This window comes from Lepidochelys kempii, chromosome 14, assembly GCF_965140285.1.
Source record: "Lepidochelys kempii isolate rLepKem1 chromosome 14, rLepKem1.hap1, whole genome shotgun sequence".
Classification (NCBI taxonomy): domain Eukaryota; kingdom Metazoa; phylum Chordata; order Testudines; family Cheloniidae; genus Lepidochelys; species Lepidochelys kempii.
This window is the reverse complement of record NC_136393.1, coordinates 15,659,981-15,679,873: the sequence shown is the minus strand read 5'-3', so window position 1 is coordinate 15,679,873 and position 19,893 is coordinate 15,659,981. Positions and strand designations below refer to the sequence as shown.

Here is a 19,893-nt window from a genome sequence, read left to right as displayed (position 1 = left end):
CTCATGTGCTCAAAGTTAAGTCCACATGTATTTCTAGAATTGGGGCATAAGTTTCTTCCTTTATATCGCTGTATTATTATTATTATAGTTATTATATAACTATAAATCAGGTTTATTGTATTCGTAGGGTTTTAGATACAAGGGGGATCCATGTTGTGGAGATATATAAATACACAGATATTACGTATTTCTTATTTAACTTTATTTTTCAGTATGTATAGCTATGTATCTGTTGTATAAAATAAATGTTATGAATAGGTTTGTGTATGAGAGACAGAAAATAATCTTAATGACAGTGTGTTGTGTATGAAAATCACTAGCACATAAGGCCCTGATCCTGCAATGAATTCCATGAAGCCCAATGCTTTAACTTTACGCATGATGTATGCAAGATCAAGGCCTTGGTATATGAAATGTGTTGTAAAGATCAAATTTATTACATTACTAATTGTTTTGCTTTATTTTTTAATGAATTTACCCACTCAGACTGTCCGTATTTAGAAAGGACCATCCTTATCCTTAGCCAAGTATTTATAATATTCCCTGCTTCATCTTTAAAAAACAAATTCAGTGTATTTCAGTAGAATTAAAAGATTTTAATCCACAAACATCCCTGAATTTGTCATAGATTTCAAGTGTTGGTACATAGAGTATGAAAGACATTATAGAAAATAAAGTTTACTAATTAGTGTTTTGTGCCTGAACAATGCTTTAGAAAATGAAGTTACTTCACTATTAATAATGGTTATTATTTAAAAGGGAAGATTAACTGCATTTTTGTTAACATACATTTTTATGAGGGACTTTAGGAGCTGATATACAGACATTAATAAAGCCTCCAGCATGCTTCTATTGAGCTCCCTGTCCTCCAGCTGTCCTCCCAGCTGCGCTTAGGACATTCATACACACTGCCTTCCTATTGCCTTTCCATTGTGGAGCTTTACAACAAAGGGTAGGATCCAAAGCATGTTCCATTTCGTCCAATCAGAACAAGAAACCTGGAGATAGTTCTGATTGGCTCAGTCCTGCCTCCCAGTAGCCAATCGGCGTGCTATTTTAACAACCAATCAGCAGCCAAGCTTGCATCCAATCAGCACTGAGAAAACGGAGCACCACCTTTGTGTCCTGTGACGGCACGGCGCCGGCGGAAGCCCCGGCCAATGGGGAGGTGCGCCGTTTCCAGGTATTATGAGGTCATCACGCCGCCTGCCGCCCCCTCTATAAAAAGCCGGCCCTCGGAGCGGGAGAGGACAGTGAGGGGGATTGTTGGCTAGGCTGGGTTCCGTGCGCGGAGCGGATTATAGCAGCAGCCGGCGGATCCTCGGACAGGCGGTGAGTGTTTGTTCCGCGCCGGGCAGCGAGCGGCTCCCGTGGGGACAACACGATGGGCCGACTGGCACTGCTGAGCGCAGCTCCTGGGGGCGTCGGATGAGACTCGCGCCAGGCCTCGGGACCGTGTCTGGCCGGCTTCGCCCCGGAGGAAGCGGCGCGATCCCTTGTCTGCGTGGAGCGGGCCTGCCGGAGGTGGCCTTCCCGTGCTCCGCGGCGGCAGCCGCCGCCTGGGACTCGCCGGCCGGCCGCAGGCTGAGGGAGGCGGCCGTGACTCACTCTTCTCTCCGAGAAGCGGGGGCGGGGGAGCCGTGACTCCTCCTCCTCCTCCCAGGGGAGGCCGCTGGCGGCCGGCGTGCCTGCCGCGCGGGGGAGGGGAGGCAGCCCACGGACATCTGTTGCCTGGGGCTGGCAGCGCTGTGCCCACGCCTCTGCGTGGGGAGGAAGACGGGGGCGGTTTTGCCGATGGCGGGGCCTGCTGTCCCCATGCTGGGGAGCACAGATCGGGGACGGGGGGAGTTTTCGTGAGGAAAGGAGGAGGTTTAATGGTGGGGTGGGTGCTTCCCTGTGTCATACGTGCCTGTTCCCCTTTTAGGTAAGTGAGGGAAAATGGCCCGTACAAAGCAGACTGCCCGTAAGTCCACTGGTGGCAAAGCTCCACGTAAACAGCTGGCCACTAAAGCGGCTAGGAAAAGCGCTCCCTCTACTGGTGGCGTCAAGAAACCTCATCGCTACAGGTAAGGAAAAGAACCTTGCGGAGGCGGTGCCCGAGAATATCCTGCAACTCTAGACTTGGAGCTGGAACAACGCGTTGGGATATCCTCCTGGACTGAAGTCTCTTATTGTTCCTTCTAGGCCTGGTACTGTGGCCCTTCGTGAGATTCGTCGTTATCAGAAGTCAACAGAGCTGTTGATCCGTAAGCTTCCCTTCCAGAGGTTGGTAAGGGAAATTGCTCAAGACTTCAAAACAGACTTGAGGTTCCAGAGTGCAGCCATTGGTGCACTGCAGGTATTGTACTACTAGTGACCTCGCTGCTGCTTATGGTAACTTAGGAAGTTGGGGGAGCATGTGTTGCTTTTGGAAGGCTTCTAACACTCTTTACTCTTGCCTTTTTTTAAAAACAGGAGGCTAGTGAAGCATATCTGGTGGGTCTGTTTGAGGACACAAATCTATGTGCCATCCATGCCAAGAGAGTCACCATCATGCCCAAAGACATCCAGCTGGCTCGCAGGATACGGGGAGAGAGAGCTTAAGAGAAAGCAGTTTTTATGGTGTTTTGTAGTAAATTCTGTAAAATACTTTGGTTTTAATTTGTGACTTTTTTGTAAGAAATTGTTTATAATATGTTGCATTTGTACTTAAGTCATTCCATCTTTCACTCAGGATGAATGCGAAAAGTGACTGTTCACATAAACCTCAGTGATGTGAGCCTTGTTGCTCAAGAGTGACAAGTTGCTAATATGCAGAAGGGATGGGTGATCTTTCTTGCTTCTCATGCATGTTTCTGTATGTTAATGACTTGTTGGGTAGCTAAAATTGTAAGGTACTAGAATTGATATAAATGTGTACAGGGTCCTTTTGCAATAAAACTGGTTATGACTTGATCCAAGTGTTTAACAATTGGGGCTGTTAAGTCTGACCATACATCACTGTGATAGAATGTGGACTTTCAGAGGGTGAAACTACAAGTCTTAACCACAGTGTAACTTACAGTTTCCTAAAAACGTAAACCTGGCAGCTATAGAATACACTATGTGCATTTATAATAGCTATTTTATATATTGTAGTGTCAACATTTTTAAATTAAATGTTTTACATTCACATGTGAGGTGTCCTGTCATTGATGTCCATGGAGTTAAACAAGCTAGATAAAATGTTTGAAGGGAGTGAGTTAATAATCTTTGCCCTGTGGAGAGGTAGTGTAATACTTGAGAATATTCTTGCACTAGTTTGTGGCTAGTCCTTACAAGTGACCTGAACCAGGGAAAACTTGAGCTTTTGTCCTCTAGCTGCTTTTGTGAAGGTCATGTTTTAAATTAGGAAGTGGTCTTGTCTAGGCTGGAAGGCAGAGCTTAGTTGGTCCCACTCCTTAAATAACAGTAGCAAAGATTGATTTATTTTTTTGGAGAGGGAAGAAGGCCTTAAGCTACCTTCAAGGTGCATTAGTATACACTAATTTCTGTTCCCTAAAACCAAAGCACATCAAACAGGCTGCAAAAAGAGTTAAGGCTCTAATGGGTTGTCTTAATGACTAACCTAGGGCCATTAAAGTATTGATATTAATGGTTCAGAAAAGAATAGTCTCAACTAACTACATTGTGAAGTCACTTCAATTTTAAGTATGTATTTTCCTTGGAGTTCTAAGTTTTAGGAGCAAGCATGGGAGATCTTAGTTGAACACTGAGGTTTTAATTTAGGAGGAGCCTTCTAACTTGACAGTCAAATTTTAGGTGCTTTTGAAAAGGTTAGATTTTTTCTTCAACTATTTAACTCAAGTTACAGGTTGTGAGCAAGTTCTAGAAGGAATAAAATTTCAACATCTTTTGTTTCACTTCCAATTTTTTTTTCCTTCCTAGAATTATTATTCTTAACTTGTTCCCTGCTTTCAACTTTCCCTCAGAAAATGGAAGCAAGAAAGGCATTGCTAATAAAACTCCCCCTCCTCCTGGAACACATAGGTGGAGGGGTGAACTTAGTTGAAACTCTAAAACATGTAATTTGTGAACACTTCAGTGGTAGCAGTTATATCTTAATTTGACTAAAGATACTGAAATTGCTGTCCTTTTCAACTTGCTGTGGGGAGGGAGGTCATTCTCTTTTTCCTTGGCCGTTCTAGAATACTTGCATCCACACTACTAGTAAGTCAAACATGGAAAAATTGACACTGGGAACAGCTGTTATTCCCATCTTGTTTTATTCCACAAGTGAAATTCTCCATGGGGAATTTTTTAAAGAAAGAACAGTTTATGATGTTGAGACTGGGCAGTAAGTTAGCCTTGGCCTTCAGACTGATAGCTTAGAACAGAATGCATTTGAAATGCTTCCTTCCAAAGTTCTGACAGTTTAAAATCCTAAATTCAGTTCATTACAGGTGAAGACAGCCTCTTAATCCGTTGTCAAGGTCTTAACATCTGAAAATAGGATGGAATTGTCACCAGGGCTCCAAATGTGGGTCACTGGAGTGCCCCAAGAATGCTCTTGAGTTAGAGCCATCACTCCACCTTCTCATCAGACAAACCATTCAGTGTGTTTAAATCCAGCAGCTGAGGGAACAAGTACTTATTACCAGTTACTCTTCTGAAAACTCTTTAAGTTTTAAGGGTGGCACCAGCACCCTTTTCCTCTTTGCAGAATGATTTATTTGGGACAAAAATGTCAGTGTTAATACCTTCATATCCCAAATTATGGATACTCTGAACAGCACTAAGATAAGTGACCAAATACTACAGGGTAATAATACAAGATTCTAACAAGGGCATTGAATTATGATGTAAATCACTTGAAAACATCTTAAATGCAGAAGGTTAAGCAAACTGGGTATCACCATCTTGACAGTCCAGTGGTTAGGGCACTAGGACTTGGGAGATTGAGGTTCAATCCCTGCTCTAGCACAGACTTTTCCTGTGACCACGGGCAAGTTGCTTAGCCCCTGCTTCAGTTCCCCTGCTGTAAAATGGCAATAAATGCATTGCCCTACCTCACAGGGGTGTTGCCCAATAGGTACCTTTTGGGGGTGTTTACACAGAAAAAAAAAAAAAGAAAGACCTGCAGCAGTGCAGTCTCAGAGCCATGGTCAATTGACTTGAGTCACACCACAGCTAAAACTAGTGTAAACTTTCAGGTTCAGGCTGGAGCCCAGGCTCTCAGATTCTTGTCCGGTTTCAGAGCCCAGGGTTCCAGCCCAAATATCTACGCTGCTATTTTTAGCCCCATGCTGCAAGCCCAAATCAGTTGACCTGGGCTCAGACTCACTGCTACATTCTTTGTTGTGTTTTTTGCTGCGTAGACCTACCCTTAGATACCTGGTTAAATAAAATCCAAGGCTTACAAGCAATGGAACTTCCCACAGCTTGATTCAGTCCTATTTGGAAAAGTATCTTTAAATATTAGCCCCTTGAAACAATACAACTCCATTCACTGAGAACAGGTACTGAAACTTTAGTATTTCTACCAGCTGTTACCTAAAACTGGTTGGGTATGTGGTAAATAAATTAGGTACAGTATTATAGGAATCACTAGAATTTTCCTTTAAAAAAATCACATTAAAATATTTCATTTTACCTACTCCTGTGCTAATTAGACATCACAACAAGGAATGGAAGTAAACAAACAGTTACTTGTGGTTTACATCTTTCCCATGCCTTATGCTTTTTTAGCCCACCTGTTCTCAACAGGGAGAGTTTCCAAAACACCAAACTTCACACATGGGTACAGCTCATTAGATCTTGTGATTGGGACAGTTAAACAAAGGGCATTTTCCAGAGAAGAATTACTTCACGATCTCAGGCCTCGCTTCAGGAAAGCACTAAAGTACATGCATATCTTTAACTTACGGACCATGTTCAGGATCTATCAGCTTCAGTGGGATTTAAGCACAACCTTTAGAAGATCACATTAAAACATTTCTTTTTACCTACAGGTGCTAGTACCTCACAGAAAGTGGAAGTCAGTACTTGCATGTTGCAGAACACAAAGAACTTCCATCTTTTTTACTCTAATTTACATCTAAAACAGTAAAATGTATGCTTACCAATTCTCTTGATAATTTCTTCACATTCTCTCTCAGAATTTGATTCAAACACAAGACAGTCAAAGGTACTGTGTTCGGGGGTCCCTGGTGAAACCCTGAATAAGAAAATTCCTTTCAATAGACAATAATAAGTCCAGCAATTCACAAAGGGGCTTAAAATGGTGTCCAGGTACAGGAAGTATCATAGAGTGACCTCATCTCGACAGCCGGTGCATCTGTCCCAGTTTCCTATTAAGAAACAGCAAGGCTGGTGGTCCATGTACAAGTACAGCAATGGCACACATCTATTGCACCCTGGGCTGGTAGCCCCCATTTTCTTTTATTGACTTTCTCCAAAAGAGTATACATGCTTTCTAACTCTAACTTACTTGAGAGTGGTTTAAGACTATGCATGAAAATGTAATTGATAAATTCATGATCCCAAACACCGGACTAGGTTTAGCCCACACTCAACTCTTACCCAACACAGAAGGCAAAAAGACGGTTGCTGTCCAACCGGCGACCCACACAGGAGATCTCTGGATAGGGGTACTGGAACAGAACCTATGGTGTAAAAGTCAAGAGAAAGATTTGGTTAGCAACAAAGCTGACAGTTCAGGGTTCAATCTCTGGGGCCTGCCGTTTGTTCACTGAATTAGTCTGGCGTTAAATAAATTGCTGCAAAGGGAAATTCTTTTCCATGTAGAATGAAGTCAGAGCTGCTCCTGCCATGCATAAGAGACACAAAATAGTTTCACATTCTGACACTGCTGTGTACACACAAAGCTCAGTGCACTTTCTACAAGCTAAAAACATGCAAAAGCAGAACCATGCTAATGAAAGTGAGAGGACACAAATCGGGATATTTAAACATCACTAATGTGCTGTGTTAGAGGGCTTTCACTTCACCCTCCCGCTTCCCTGGTTCTTGTCACGCTGACAGCAAGCAGCAAAAGACCAGAAGTCCTAAGTGCAGACAATGCGATGTTTATTAGGGTTAGTTTCCAAGCAAGCATATTCCAAAGCCCTTCACACCAGTCGGGCTTATTTCTATATGCCGATAGAGTCTGTTCTCCAATGTTACGTTCCCATCTCTGACGCCGTAGAGAGTTTACCCTGTGGCCCCCTTCCCAGCTCTGACGCCGCAGAGCCCTGCTTCGGTCCCTATTCCCCGCCTTAGCAAGCATGATTCCAATTTCCCTTCCCCCCCACTTCCTGTTTGACCCCAGTTTAGAGAGTAATATTCTCAGTTTACTTTACCTTAACCAATCATTTTACTGAAATTTAACCAATCCTAACATATTGTAACATAATTCTCTAACCAATTATATCCCACTACCCTAATTAACTTATACCTAGCAAAATTAATTATATAGCAGACAAACAATTAGAGAACCAGACAGATTAACAATAGAAAAGTGGAGGCCAAAAAGATAAAACTACAGAAATGAGGGTTTCACAACCACAACCATCGATAAGTGAGTTCTTGCCAGACAGGATGCTATCAAACTAAGCTTTCTTTAACCATCTTAAGATCAGTTTCTTTATCTGGTGGTGATGCGATCGTCTTCCTAACAGCCCAATACCACCTTATTTCAGTGTGACTGGTTTGGAATGTGAGGGTGTGACCGGTCGCTTCCCAGCTTATGGCTGCCTCTGCTGCTTAGCCAAAGGCCTTGGCCTAAGAACAAGGCCTCAGACTATCCTAGTGAGAGAAGGCCCACACACAGGCGGACTGTGATTTTCATTCTTTGTTTTTAAACCCCTGTAACTAACAAAGTGATAAAAATACACCTAAGTTCTTAAAGTATAGGCTTTACAGGCAGGCCTGAATATCTATATTCTAACATGCCAGACTGTTTCAACTAAACTTGAAGACATCCCTTTCTCACCTTGGAAGAGGTTTTCTCTTGTATGAAGACTTCAGTTTCTTTCACGTCAAATAAAACTTCCTGAATAAATAAACAAAACCAACTTTTAAGATTTATTTTAGAGAAAGATAATAGCAAGAGAGCGCTTAACCAGGAGTGATGTAAATCATACAGAAGCTCAGGTTTTCAGAAAGCCTTCTGCTGGTGGCAAAATCCACAGATCACAACGGCTGGTTGGTTGGTGCAGCAAATTTACTTTTCAGCTCTTCAGACTTTGGTTCAAATTCAGTGTGGTCATGAGTGAAAATAACCCCGGTGATAATCTCCGTCTAACCTCTGGTGGTGATTTGGCAGGATCACAAAATTGCCACATAATTTAGTTCAGGAAGAATAAAGGATGGGAACCAGCAGAGGATATTTCAGGTCAAGACAGGCAGAGCGGTGTGCGGAGGAGGAGTTATGCAATACTCAGTTTGTGTTCTCCCCTACTGAACTCACAGGACCTTATTCACTGTTGCCCTCCATCTTGTGCAGTCCTTTATACCGGTGCATAGTGGGCATCAATCACGGCCATTCTAGTACGGTAGTGTTTTCAACCTACTTCACAAACATCTACGCAAGGTTCAGGACAATGGTAAATCAGGCCCAGAAAGGTAGATAACTGATTGAGGATTTAAATGATCAGATTCCCTATTTTAAATGTTTTCTGTTCTTCTGGTTGCAAAGATCCTTCTATATATTAAATCCCTACTGGCGGTTTGTTGAATATACTGCCCAGCTGGTTGAATCTGGAACCAGAGTGAGCGAACAGCACTGGCAGAGATAGGACCTTCCTACATTTATCTTACTGAGGTGTGGTAACAACATCACAATCTGAGCTCCGTCAACTTAAATGCCAACATTAATCTGCCAGTACTCATAGTACACAAACACCAAGCTTGAATGACTGAAGTGTAATTGTAAACCCAGCTGGGGCTGATTCTAATTTAGACTATGTCCCTCTCCTTTTGCCAGCCACATCCTCCCACACACCCGCTCCGAACCTAGACCCGTCTGTTCTGTGTCAGCTCAGCCAACTTAACCGTAGAGTTACTCTTCAGCATTTCTACAGCACCACAAGGTGGACACCGCACTTTACAACTGATCAGTATGCCAGACAAACAACAAAAATCCCTCCTTGTGGAGTTTATACACAAAAGGCAGGAATGGATCCAGTACAAGAATATTACAAGTGTGCTGAAGAGGGAAAACAATGCCTGGTCTGTGCCTTTATTTTGCTTCTTTGTGAGGTCTAAAGAAGGCCTGACATTTTGTTAAAGGAAAAGGGGTTCTACTTGTTTAGTCAGCTTAAATCTGATTGGAAATTACCAGTCTTGTCTTCCCAGGATTTGCTGGTGAACTTGGAGGTGTATATTATGCCTATTCAGTGAGTATGCTACTACTCAGCTGGCAAGAGAGTGGCAGAGCTGGGCTCTTAAATTATAACTCTGAAGGGTAGAGCACATATCTTTTTTCCCCTGAGCACTGAGCCTTTTTGCACTCGGTACTATGTCATCGTGAGCAGTACTAGCCAGCCTCTTCAACTCAATCCATTTCACCCAGGGCTTAGGTCTCAGGCTCTCTTCCTACTACAATAATGTGCACCACACTTGCACAATATATAGGTATCCCAGATACTTGTTGCTTGTGCACGTAGGCTGCGTGATGCATGTATTCAAAATACAGAGCTATGGCTCTCAAGCGCTCTGTGTTGCGTAAGGAAAAGGAAATACATTCTCACCAACCCATTTTGTTTTGACTCATGCAATAGAGACAGATTTGCTGAGCTCCAAACACTACGTTTCAGACTCTTATGAATACTCAAGCCATGTGGTTCTCTCACTAGGTTTGACAACCTAAGCAATGCAGGTAGTATTCCCCTCCCTCCCGACACACTAGCTCAGGGGTGGCCAACCTGAGCCTGAGGAGCCAGAATTTACCGATGTACATTGCCAAAGAGCCACAGTGATACAGCAGCAGCCCCTCATAAGCTCCCCCCCCACCCCACACCTCTGGCAGCCCCTCCCTCCCCGCACCTCCTGATCAGCTGTTTCATGGCAAGCAGGAGGCTCTGGGGGGAGGAGCGAGGGCAGCGCGGGCTCAGGGGAGGGGGCAGGAAGGGGTGGAGTGGGGGCAGGGCCTGTGGCAGAGCCAGGGGTTGAGCAGCGAGCACCCCCCCGGCTCATTGGAAAGTTGGCGCCCGTAGCTCCAGCCCCGGAGTCGGTGCCTGTACCAGGAGCCGCACGTTAACTCGTGAAGAGCCGTGTGGCTCCGGAGCCAAAGGCGAGCCACCCCTGCACTAGCTCTTCTCTCCTCTGCGTGTACGCTCGCACCACAACATACTTCGCTTCGTAGCTAATGCCAGCATCGCCACTCATGCATGAAGGTGGAAGACTTTCTCCTAGGGTATGGCAGGAACCACGTCACTTGTAGAAGCCACGGGCAGGAGGAAAGCCAATCCTCACTATATTAGTGTTACGGCTGAGTCTGCACTTCCATTCCACGCCCTGTTTTCACTCTAACGTTTGATCAGAGCGACCCATTTGTTTGCAATGCTTAAAGCAGGGTAGGAGAAGGAGTTTTCTTTAGACTCTGGAGAGTGCAGGAAGTGTTTATGCTACAAATCAAAAAGCCACTGTGGCTTAGAGGTTTCTCCAGTGCCTAATGCTTTTTTTAGTCCACCAGTTCTTGGCAGGGATGAAAATTTCAAAACCACTGAACTTCACAGAAGTCTGAAGCTCTTTAGTTCCTGTGAATGGGGAAGTTTTAAATTGAGAGGGCATTTTCCAGAGAAAAATTAAATCACAATCTCAGGCCCCAATTCAGGAAAGCCCTGAAGCAGCACATACTTAAATTCTAGCGACTTTAATGGGATTTAAAACCCATGGATAAGCGATTTTGTGAACAGGGGTTAACCCTTATGGACCACAGCCACAGACAGGCTAGACAAGTCAGTTGCATTATCCTGTATAGTGGAATGACCACTCTGGGCCTTTAAAATTTGCATCTGAACACCAGAGACTAGACAGGTCTGGTTTGCTACCGTAGAGGAATGAGACGGGGGGAACCCGGTTGAACAGGGGTGAAGAGAATCGGAAGAGGAGACCCTTGGCTTGTCAGAGAGATGAAGAGTTGGGGGTCAGCAGGGAGGCAGAGGAGTTCCCAGGCAGTGAAGAACCCCTGTCTTATTCTTCAATTCCCCATCCTTCTACTCTGAGGGCCCCAGGCAGGAGGTCCCAGGGAGCAGAGAACCCCTGCCCGGTCATACACACCCTCACTGCTAAGGACCCAGGGAGGATTTTTTGGAAATTAAAAAGTAAGAAAATTCCCAAACAAAGAAATCAGACTAGAGGAAGGTCTCAATGGTCTCAAGTTGCAGTGGGGGAGGTTTAGATTGGATATTAGGAAAAACTTTTTCACTATGAGGGTGGTGAAACACTGGAATGCGTTACCTAGGGAGGTGGTAGAATCTCCTTCCTTAGAGGTTTTTAAGGTCAGGCTTGACAAAGCCCTGGCTGGGATGATTTAACTGGGAATTGGTCCTGCTTCGAGCAGGGGGTTGGACTAGATGACCTTCTGGGGTCCCTTCCAACCCTGATATTCTATGAAGGGGTGAGAGTGCCAGGGACGTTGTGCTTATTAAACAAATAACCCCCCAAACCCTTAGAAACCGAAGAAATTCAGCGTTAAGATTAAACCAAAAAGAAACGCAAAGAGCTGAGAAGTCTAGAACAGCACCGGCACCCCAAACAACCCCATCTCTGCCCTGGAGCGATGCCAGCTGCCAGTCTATCCTTCCTGCGAGGTCACAGCGAGTAACTCACCCGTGGGCACAGGTGCTGCTCTAACACCGTGGGTATCCCTTCGTCCAGCACCTCTTTGCCACCGTACTGAAAACAGATTGGGGCAGGCGGTGGGGGGGAAACAAAATGATGTTAAATGAAAGTCAGTGGAAACAAGACCGCGCCCCCCGCCCCACACACACTCACTCCAGTCCATCAGAATCACAACGGTACCTTTCCTACATTGGTCTGGCCCAGGTACCGCAGGTTGTACAGAAGCCTGGGGAGGAAGAAACAGAATTAGGACAGGGAGTCCATGCAGAGCTCCTCTAAGGTGTCTTGCTATGGCACAACTTAAAGCAAGCACTAAACCCACTCACCCCCAGAGCAGAATGATGCTGGCTGCTTCACGGCTGAGATTCTAGATGAGTCACAATACTGGTACCAACCTTAAGGATCTCCACAACCCCTGGGCATGGGGCATACGTTTCAGCGCAAAATAGCAGCATCCAACACGCACTGGGCAGCTGAGGACTGCTCTGGAGCACACGCTGCGGTGGAAACGCTGCCCAGCCCCACATATGTAACAGAGACCTCTACTCCCTTCCCCATCCCGGCCTGACTTCATTTCCCAACCTCAGGGCTAACCCAATGCTGGGCACGTGGGATCATGTCACCCCTAACAAAGTGTGTTCCTCAGTTCCAGCCGGCCCTACCTGCCCCCTTGCAGGCACCGCTCCTCCTTCTCCTCTTTGTGTGTGTGCTCCTGTTGGAGCTGGAAGCTGGGGACCTTCTCCCTTAGCACTTTCAGGTAGGGCAGCAGCGGCTTGTACATCCCTCCGTCGTGCCACTTCCACCGGATCATGCGGAAGCTCAGAGGCTTGCCCTTCAGCTTCTGCAGCACAGTCCCTGCCTGACGGAGAGGAGAGAGCCAGGGCATGCATTGAGGGCGGGGGGCTTGGATCATCCCATGCCAATCCCTCCGTGCTTTCTGTGGTGTAGCTGTGTGGACTCTCAACAGCTGTTAACAATGGAACAACCTGGCTCGCCCTGCGATCGGGCCACAAGCTGCCAACACATCGTTCCTCCCCTTCCTGCTCACCAAGATCAGGGAAATTGTTCTGTATCCATCCCACGGCCAGACATCTCCCTCCCCCGCACACACACACACACCAGTGAGGCTTTCACTTCAGACAGGATCCCAGAAGAGGGGGCAGCACATCAGCCCCTGAAGGCAGGAGTTCGTCTGACCCCATGTGCTTCCCCACACCTGTCCGTTGCGTGCATTTCTCAGGGAAAAGCCACTGATCTCGTCAATGACATCTCCAGCCAGCACCACCTCGTCCACCTCTGCCTGGCTCTCGGGAAGCACCTCGATGACAAAGATCCGACCGTCCAAGTACCTGAGGGCACAGCCAGGACACAGAGTTCAGCCGGAAGCACCGGATGAAAACATCCCAAGTGGCTGGGGAGGCAGGATCCCTCGGGCCAGAGGAAGAACTAACGTGGCTCTACATTCCTTGGCCCAAACAGGAGGTGGGTCCAGCCAGTTACAGCCCTTTTGCTCACTGGAGGACAGGGCAGCTGCTAGCAGAGTCCATTGGCATTTGGGGTGCAAGCCTACCATTCCAGTCATCCTTCCCTTTGCTCTGGGGCAAGTGCCCTGCCTTTGGAGCACTTTCAACCTGAGTCAGGCTAGCATCTAATCAGGGATGTGGCCCAGACCACGGCCATTGGAGAGAGTCCAGAGAAGAGCAACAAAAATGATTAAAGGTCTAGAAAACATGACCTATGAGGGAAGATTGAAAAAACTGGGTTTGTTTAGTCTGGAGAAGAGAAGACAGAAGGGACAGGATAAGAGTTTTCAAGTATGTAAAAGGTTATTACAAGGAAGAGGAAGAAAAATTGTTCTTAACCTCTGAGGACAGGACAAGAAACAATGGGCTTAAATTGCAGCAAGGGAGGTTTAGGTCAGACATTAGGAAAAACTTCCTAACTGTCAGGGTGGTTTAGCACTGGAATAAATTGCCCTGGGAGGTTGTGGAATCTCCATCATTGGAGATTTTTAAGAGCAGGTTAGACAAACACCTGCCAGGGATGGTCTAGATAATTAGTCCTGCCCTGAGTGCAGGGGACTGGACTAGATGACCTCTCGAGGGCCCTTCCAATTCTATGATAAGTCCATAGATCCCAGCAACACTTACTGCAATGCAGATGTGAGGCTGCCGAGCAGCAGGGGAAGGGAGGAGGAAAGCTGGTCTCTTACCTGAGCACCATCCCCAGTTCTCTGCAGGGTACAGTCTCATAGGTCATGCACACCTACAATGCAGCATCTGTCAGTACAGCCTCCAGCAACGGCTCCAGGTAGCACAAGAATTCCCTCTCCAGCCCCTTTCCGCCTTGGCAAGGAGGGGGGCATTTTGCCCCCCATTAGTGTTTGCTCCATTTACATTTGGGGGAACTGCTCGGAGAGATGCCAGCCTGAGACCTCTGGAGTCTGAGGTCATCCATTTATCCACAGAAGAAGTGCAGCAGCAGTGAGCGTTCCCGCTTAGAGCCCCACCCTGGGTCTCCAGCCCAACCTTGAGCACCACCGCCATGTCTTTCCAGAGTCTGCTAAATGCCCGCCTAAGGTGCTCAGCCAAAGTTTGTTCAGTCCCCAGCCTCTCTGCTGAAACTGCCAACAAGAGCGGTGACTATGGTGGTGCTTTTTGAGACAGACTCCAGCCTGCTAGACACTGGACGGAGGCCAGAGCCGGCCACCCACCCCACACTTCTTAGGTTGCCATGTTGTAATGGCCTTTGGTCAGTGGAGACAATGGAGCCATGGGTTCCATGTCCCATTACTAACCCCTGGAGCCGTCTCCTTCTGGGAAGGCAGCTTTCTGACCTCACCGACACACGGTCATTAACTGCGGGTCTCTAACCTGGGATTTAGGCAGGGCCAAGGCAGACTGTAGAAGGATTAGTCTGCAGGACACACACAAACCCTGTATTCCCCCCAGAGAAACACTTCCCATCCTGCCACGTTAATTAAAGGGACACAGGCAACCTGAAATGCAGTCCATTCAGCTGTAAGACTTTTAGGGGCAGGCACCCTGGGTGAAATCCTGGACCCATGAAAGTCAATGGGAGTTTTGCATTTGGCTTTGGTGCAACCTGGATTCCATCCCAGGTCTTTGTATTTCTAGGATTTTGAAAATCCAGTGGAAAGGAGGAAGGGGATAATTTTTAAAGAAATTGAAACTTTCCTGAAGGTTTGAAACCTCCTAGCACAAGAAAGCCAGAAAAATGAAACTGAGTGAAACTGACCACCCTATTTTCATTGTGTAAACCCAGAGACATGCAAGATGTCTAAGAGCAGTAATAATAGTGGAAAGGAACTTAGATTTTCTAAAATTTCCCCCAATTTTAGATACCTGCGATGTTAGTAACGTAGCCCCAGTCCTGTAAACACTGACTTACCTGCTTCACCTTACTAACAGGAGTAGTCCCAGGGACTCAAGGGACTAAAGTGAATCAGGGGAGTAAGTGTTTGCTGGTTCAGGACCTATGTTAAGGAACCACATAATGGGCTAGATCTTCAGGCCATGTAAACAGATGGCACTCCACTAACTTCAGTGGAGCTGTGCTGATTTGCACCATCTAGCCCAATGATTTTTAACCTGAAGTCTAACAAGGTTCTGTGTTTATGATCCAGGTATTCAGCAAGGGGCTACCCAGCAGATGGAAGGAAGAAGAATAAAATCTTGGATCCTACATCAGAGGGTGAAGCGGAGTCTTACCGGCAGCAGCCAACTTTCATCCAAGAAACTGGAATTCTGCAGACAAAGCACAGCAGAGCAACTGGTGTCAAGTATGAAGAGGAAGACTTCTGCACATAGAGTTATGTTAGACACACAAAGCTGCTGCCCAGACCAGTTTATTACCGTACCTGCAGATCCAGGGAGAAATTCATCTCTGACACCACCAGCATCAGTGAGAGGAACGGCTCTGCAAGAGGGGGGACCAAGAGCCAACATTACTGCCAGACTCCTCACCAGCTGCACATGGGCTTATCCCCACATCCCAGGGACACTGCAGAGGTCCAGATCAGAAGAGAAGAGATTTTCCAAGTAAGTAGCAGACAATGGAGGACATGGCCCCCAGTTTGGACAACAGGGAGTTTTAGATCCTCAGGGTCATACTGTATTAATAACAATACTTGCCCAACCGTACATACCAACAATATTTTGCACTTCTCCAGTGCCTTATATCCAAGGATCTCAAAGCTCTTTACAAACCTCAATGGATTAAACCTCATGGCAGCCTGTGAAACAGGGATTATTATCCCCATTTTAGAGAAGGGAAAACAAAAAGGCAAAAGTGACTTGGTCACGGGGCCCAACCAGACTGAGTCCATTGCAGGATCATGGTTAAGTTCACACAACACGGCTGTGAGAGCCAGGAAAAGACCCCAGCTCTCTTCAGGTCTGCACTGTAGGAGCTGCATGCTATGTTCCGCAGTCACAGAACTCTGACCAAAACCACACAGCAAACAAACTAACCTCATGGCATGAAACAGAATTCGAACTCAGCTACAGAAAAACAGCTGACCAAGAAGCACTGTGGACAGGGAAAGGGATGGCTCCATGAGTACACTGGCCTGTGGACACAGAGGGATTGGCCAGATGGTTAGCAGGGCTTTTAGATCTTCACTTCTGGAATGTTGGTTTTTCATCCCCTACCTGCTTTGCTACTGGCCAGGGCCAGGATTCTAAGGCCTTGTTAATGCCAGTCTTTTTTTGCTTTGTTTTTGCAAGAACGTCCCATCAGAGCCTTGTCTATAACAGTCCCCTCTGCATCGCTACCACTGGTGGAACTGCACTAGTGGGACACTTGTGCAAAATACCCTCAAAACCTAGTCCAGACACCCATCTGGAGTACAAATGCAATACACGTGGGCCTCAATTCAAAGCCCATTGAAGTCAATGAGCATCCTTCCCTTGACTTCAAAAGGCTCTGAATCATAGAAACCACCACTAACCAGGTAACTTCTTCCACTTCTGTCTTTTAATCTCCAGTCTGTCTCCAACATTAATCGTGCAATTATATTGATGGGTTTGTGTGACTTAGACTTCAACTAGAAGTCCAAAGTTATTTAAAAGCCATCTAGGGACTGTTTTACCCCCAGTTATTTATCATAATCAAAAGAAAAGGCTTTCTCCCTGTCCCAGTAATCTTGGGAGAATAGTTGCTGATGGAGTCGCACAGCATTCCAGCCTTTTATAATAGCTGGAAAAGTGTTCCAGTTCAGACGTCCTCACCTGGGACCAGCAGGGTTTAGGCTGCTAAAAGTTACGGACAAGACATCAGACTTTTGCAGTTTACTTAAAGAAACACTCCAGTTACATATCATCCTATTTAACTTTCCCATCTCAGATCCCTACCACCACCTTGCGATTGATTCAAACGGAATGATAAACGTCTCCCCAGCACGGAGATTGCTGACTTAGATTTTACCACTTCCTTCTGCTTAGACAATAAAACCGACGTTCGCTTTCCTCACTGTTCCAGCACCGAGCTGTGACATCTGGGCTGCAAATGCTGCAGGGGGAGGTTTAGATCCAAAGAAGAACTGTTTTATTGGCTTAAAAAAAAAAAAAACACAACCACCCCTGGTGTTACTTCTATTCATTTGAGGTTTGGTAAAACTTAAAATAAAAACACCCTCCCAAGACAAAGTTTTGGGTCTGACTAAAAGGAGGCTGATTTTTCCCCCTGTATTACAGTAACGCTTAGAGATCTCAGCGCATTGTATTGTCTTCACCCTAGTTTAGTTTGCAGCTAAATAGACAAGGGTAGAAGAAAGGCGGTATTAGGATCCATATTATACAGATGGGAAACTGAGGAACAGAGCGATCATGTGTCTTGCCCAAGGTCATAAAAGAATTCTGTGGCAGAGCCACGAATTTAACACAGCTCTCGGAGTCCCAGCCCATCCTTCTTTTCTGTCCCTGTTAGGGAACAGAGTTTTCTTAAAACCATTCATTACCAAAGGTTATTTCTTAGTGATGAAGGTCAAATTCATCCCCTGGTGTAAACTCTGCTGAGTAACACCAGGGATTAATTTCATCCTGACTGCAAAATAATAATCTCATTTCATCCCTTGAAATGGTTCCATCACAGTGTCCTTACTCAGATTAAATTCCTAAGGAGCTGAATGAATAAAAAGTGCAGGATGGAAGCTATAGCAAATCCAGGAATTATAAACAAACTGGAGGTTTTCCATCATACAACATTGCATACCCTGGCTTTGCTTCATCTTTGCTTCATAAATATTTTTAGTCCTGCATCTCAACCAATTTGTGTGAGATTTTTTTTTTAAGTGACATTACTGAATTTTGGAGGAAGTCTCAACCTTACCCATGAAATCTTCATTTCCCAGCACTGAGATCAGAGGATCGTAACACTGAAATTAAAAAATTTAAAACAAACACACACACACAGATACATACATAATTTAGTTGTACGCCATGAACTGAACATGGCCACAAAACCATCTAAAATTTTACACTGTAAATTGCAACCATGGCACAAATAGAAATGAATGACCCCAAATTTGTTCTGGAAGGTGGTTTTAGCTTGGCACCCAGAAGTCTGGATGTTTATTTGAATCCTCTGGAGCCTGTCAACCTGGCCTAGAGAACTCAGGGGAGATTTAAGATTCTTCCTATTTTTGGCCAGGCTGGAATTATAAAATACAGAGGGTCAAGCAAAAAAATAAATAAAAAATATAATATCTTTCTCCCTAGGCCCAAGATTTGGGTCCGTTCTTAGTTTATCCAAAACGGGCTCCCTGCTGCCCCTCATCATAAAGATATTTCATGGTGAAAGCTCTTCCTACCTCCAGCAGTGTTGGATTCCGAGCCAGCTGTTGAATGGCAGTAGCTAGTAACTTCTGATTTAAAGCTAGGCGCAGGAAGTACCGCCCTCGTCCCTGCGCTGTCAGCACCTTCTCACAGGAACTGGCTTTCTCTATCATGATTGACAAGGGGGTCACCCTATAAAGAAGGAATATGAAGAGGTGCCAGGGAATATTCACAGCATGGGCAGGCGATGTCCCATTCCCAGGCTCTGGTTGTCTGCCAAAAGGGGTCTTGGTCACTCACTTGTAATGGGGTTCTCTTCCAGGAGCAAGTCCTTGTGCCAGTTTCTGTAATGGCACCTGTCACAGTTCAAGGCAACTGCACCTGTATTCCCTGTCTGGGGTCCAGCAATGGCACCCACTCTCAGGTTTCCCGCTCCCCTGGCCATCACCTCTCTTGGGTGGAGACACGTGTCTCACTCCCGTCTGACCAGGGTATTTCCAAGTTGCACTGATCAATACTGTGAATTGACCCACAAAGTCAGTCTGCCTGAACAGGTCTGTGTTTCCTTTCCCTCAGGAGACAGCATACAGTGCAATTGCTCAGTTATAAATTACCACACATTTCTCCCTAGGCGAGCCTACTGTGTCCTTAAGGTACAAGTGCTACCTTAAGAGAACACATCTTAAAAAACAATAAAAGAACCTCCACGCATGCTAGTAAGCTTACCAGAGACCACCCCAACCCTAACAGGGGCTCTGGCAGGAACAGTTCTTTAAAACCCCACCCAAGGGGTTTCAAGTTCATCACAGTTTCAGCTCGGAACAAGCAACCAGTCTTATGGGGCCTCAGTAGACCCAGTACGTCCAACCCCTCCCCAAGAATTAGGGCTCTTCAGGGGTTCTGTCCATTGGCTGGATCAGGAAGAAGGCCCTGAGCCAGTTTAAAACCAGGCTATTTATGCAAAAATCCTTTCTTTGTGTGTTGAGCTCCAGAGAATCCAGTTTTAACTAGTATACGTGCACCTGTCCAAGGGGGGGCGGCTGCAAAAGGAGGACTTGCATTAACATCACCCCCCTCCTCCTAGAGTAGTTCCACAATAACACATACTCCGCCCCATTTTTTCATGCAACGGACCCAAAGGATTGTCCAGGATGTTGTCATCCAAAGGCCACTCACCCGCTGCAGGTATCCTGCTGAGGAAGCTGCTCTAACCAGTGCCAATAATCTCGTCTCTTGAAGCCCAGCACCGGCTCTGAAGGAGAGAGAAGAGGAGCTCCTTTAGGAAGGCCCT

At 45.9% G+C, this 19,893-nt stretch overlaps 2 protein-coding genes across 3 annotated transcripts in view; one reads left to right on the top strand and one right to left on the bottom strand.

Annotated features, from left to right (window-relative positions):
- Positions 1-1,225: 1,225 nt before the first annotated feature.
- H3-3B (H3.3 histone B) lies at positions 1,226-3,153 on the top strand. Its single transcript, XM_073312106.1, has 4 exons — positions 1,226-1,332; positions 1,925-2,066; positions 2,185-2,338; positions 2,455-3,153. Exons 2-4 carry the CDS (start codon positions 1,939-1,941, stop codon positions 2,581-2,583), a joined length of 411 nt encoding a protein of 136 aa, XP_073168207.1. The 5' UTR covers positions 1,226-1,332; positions 1,925-1,938; the 3' UTR covers positions 2,584-3,153.
- A 383-nt stretch (positions 3,154-3,536) lies between these two features.
- Positions 3,537-19,893, bottom strand: part of LOC140898367 (uncharacterized) — a 29,983-nt gene continuing 13,626 nt past the window's right edge. The window contains exons 3-16 of one of the 2 annotated variants that reach the window (XM_073312104.2): positions 19,779-19,854; positions 18,638-18,794; positions 18,157-18,202; positions 15,686-15,744; positions 15,537-15,572; positions 14,018-14,070; positions 13,022-13,154; positions 12,468-12,664; positions 11,986-12,031; positions 11,794-11,859; positions 7,952-8,011; positions 6,541-6,623; positions 6,081-6,175; positions 3,537-4,461 (exon numbers count right to left, since the gene is read on the bottom strand). In XM_073312104.2, the coding sequence (XP_073168205.1) occupies positions 4,436-4,461; positions 6,081-6,175; positions 6,541-6,623; positions 7,952-8,011; positions 11,794-11,859; positions 11,986-12,031; positions 12,468-12,664; positions 13,022-13,154; positions 14,018-14,070; positions 15,537-15,572; positions 15,686-15,744; positions 18,157-18,202; positions 18,638-18,794; positions 19,779-19,854 (1,133 nt within the window). In that variant the 3' untranslated portion in view covers positions 3,537-4,435. Of the gene's footprint in view, positions 4,594-6,080; positions 6,176-6,540; positions 6,624-7,951; positions 8,012-11,793; positions 11,860-11,985; positions 12,032-12,467; positions 12,665-13,021; positions 13,155-14,017; positions 14,071-15,536; positions 15,573-15,685; positions 15,745-18,156; positions 18,203-18,637; positions 18,795-19,778; positions 19,855-19,893 lie in introns of both variants that reach the window. The other variant, XM_073312102.2, reaches the window with a different exon arrangement.

Excerpts from the sequence above, each read along its gene's own strand:
- H3-3B (XM_073312106.1), top strand. The coding sequence starts at position 1,939 with ATGGCCCGTACAAAGCAGACTGCCCGTAAGTCCACTGGTGGCAAAGCT. Across the intron at positions 2,067-2,184 it reads AAGAAACCTCATCGCTACAG|GCCTGGTACTGTGGCCCTTC; the intron begins GTAAGGAAAAGA and ends TGTTCCTTCTAG. Across the intron at positions 2,339-2,454 it reads CAGCCATTGGTGCACTGCAG|GAGGCTAGTGAAGCATATCT; the intron begins GTATTGTACTAC and ends TTTTAAAAACAG.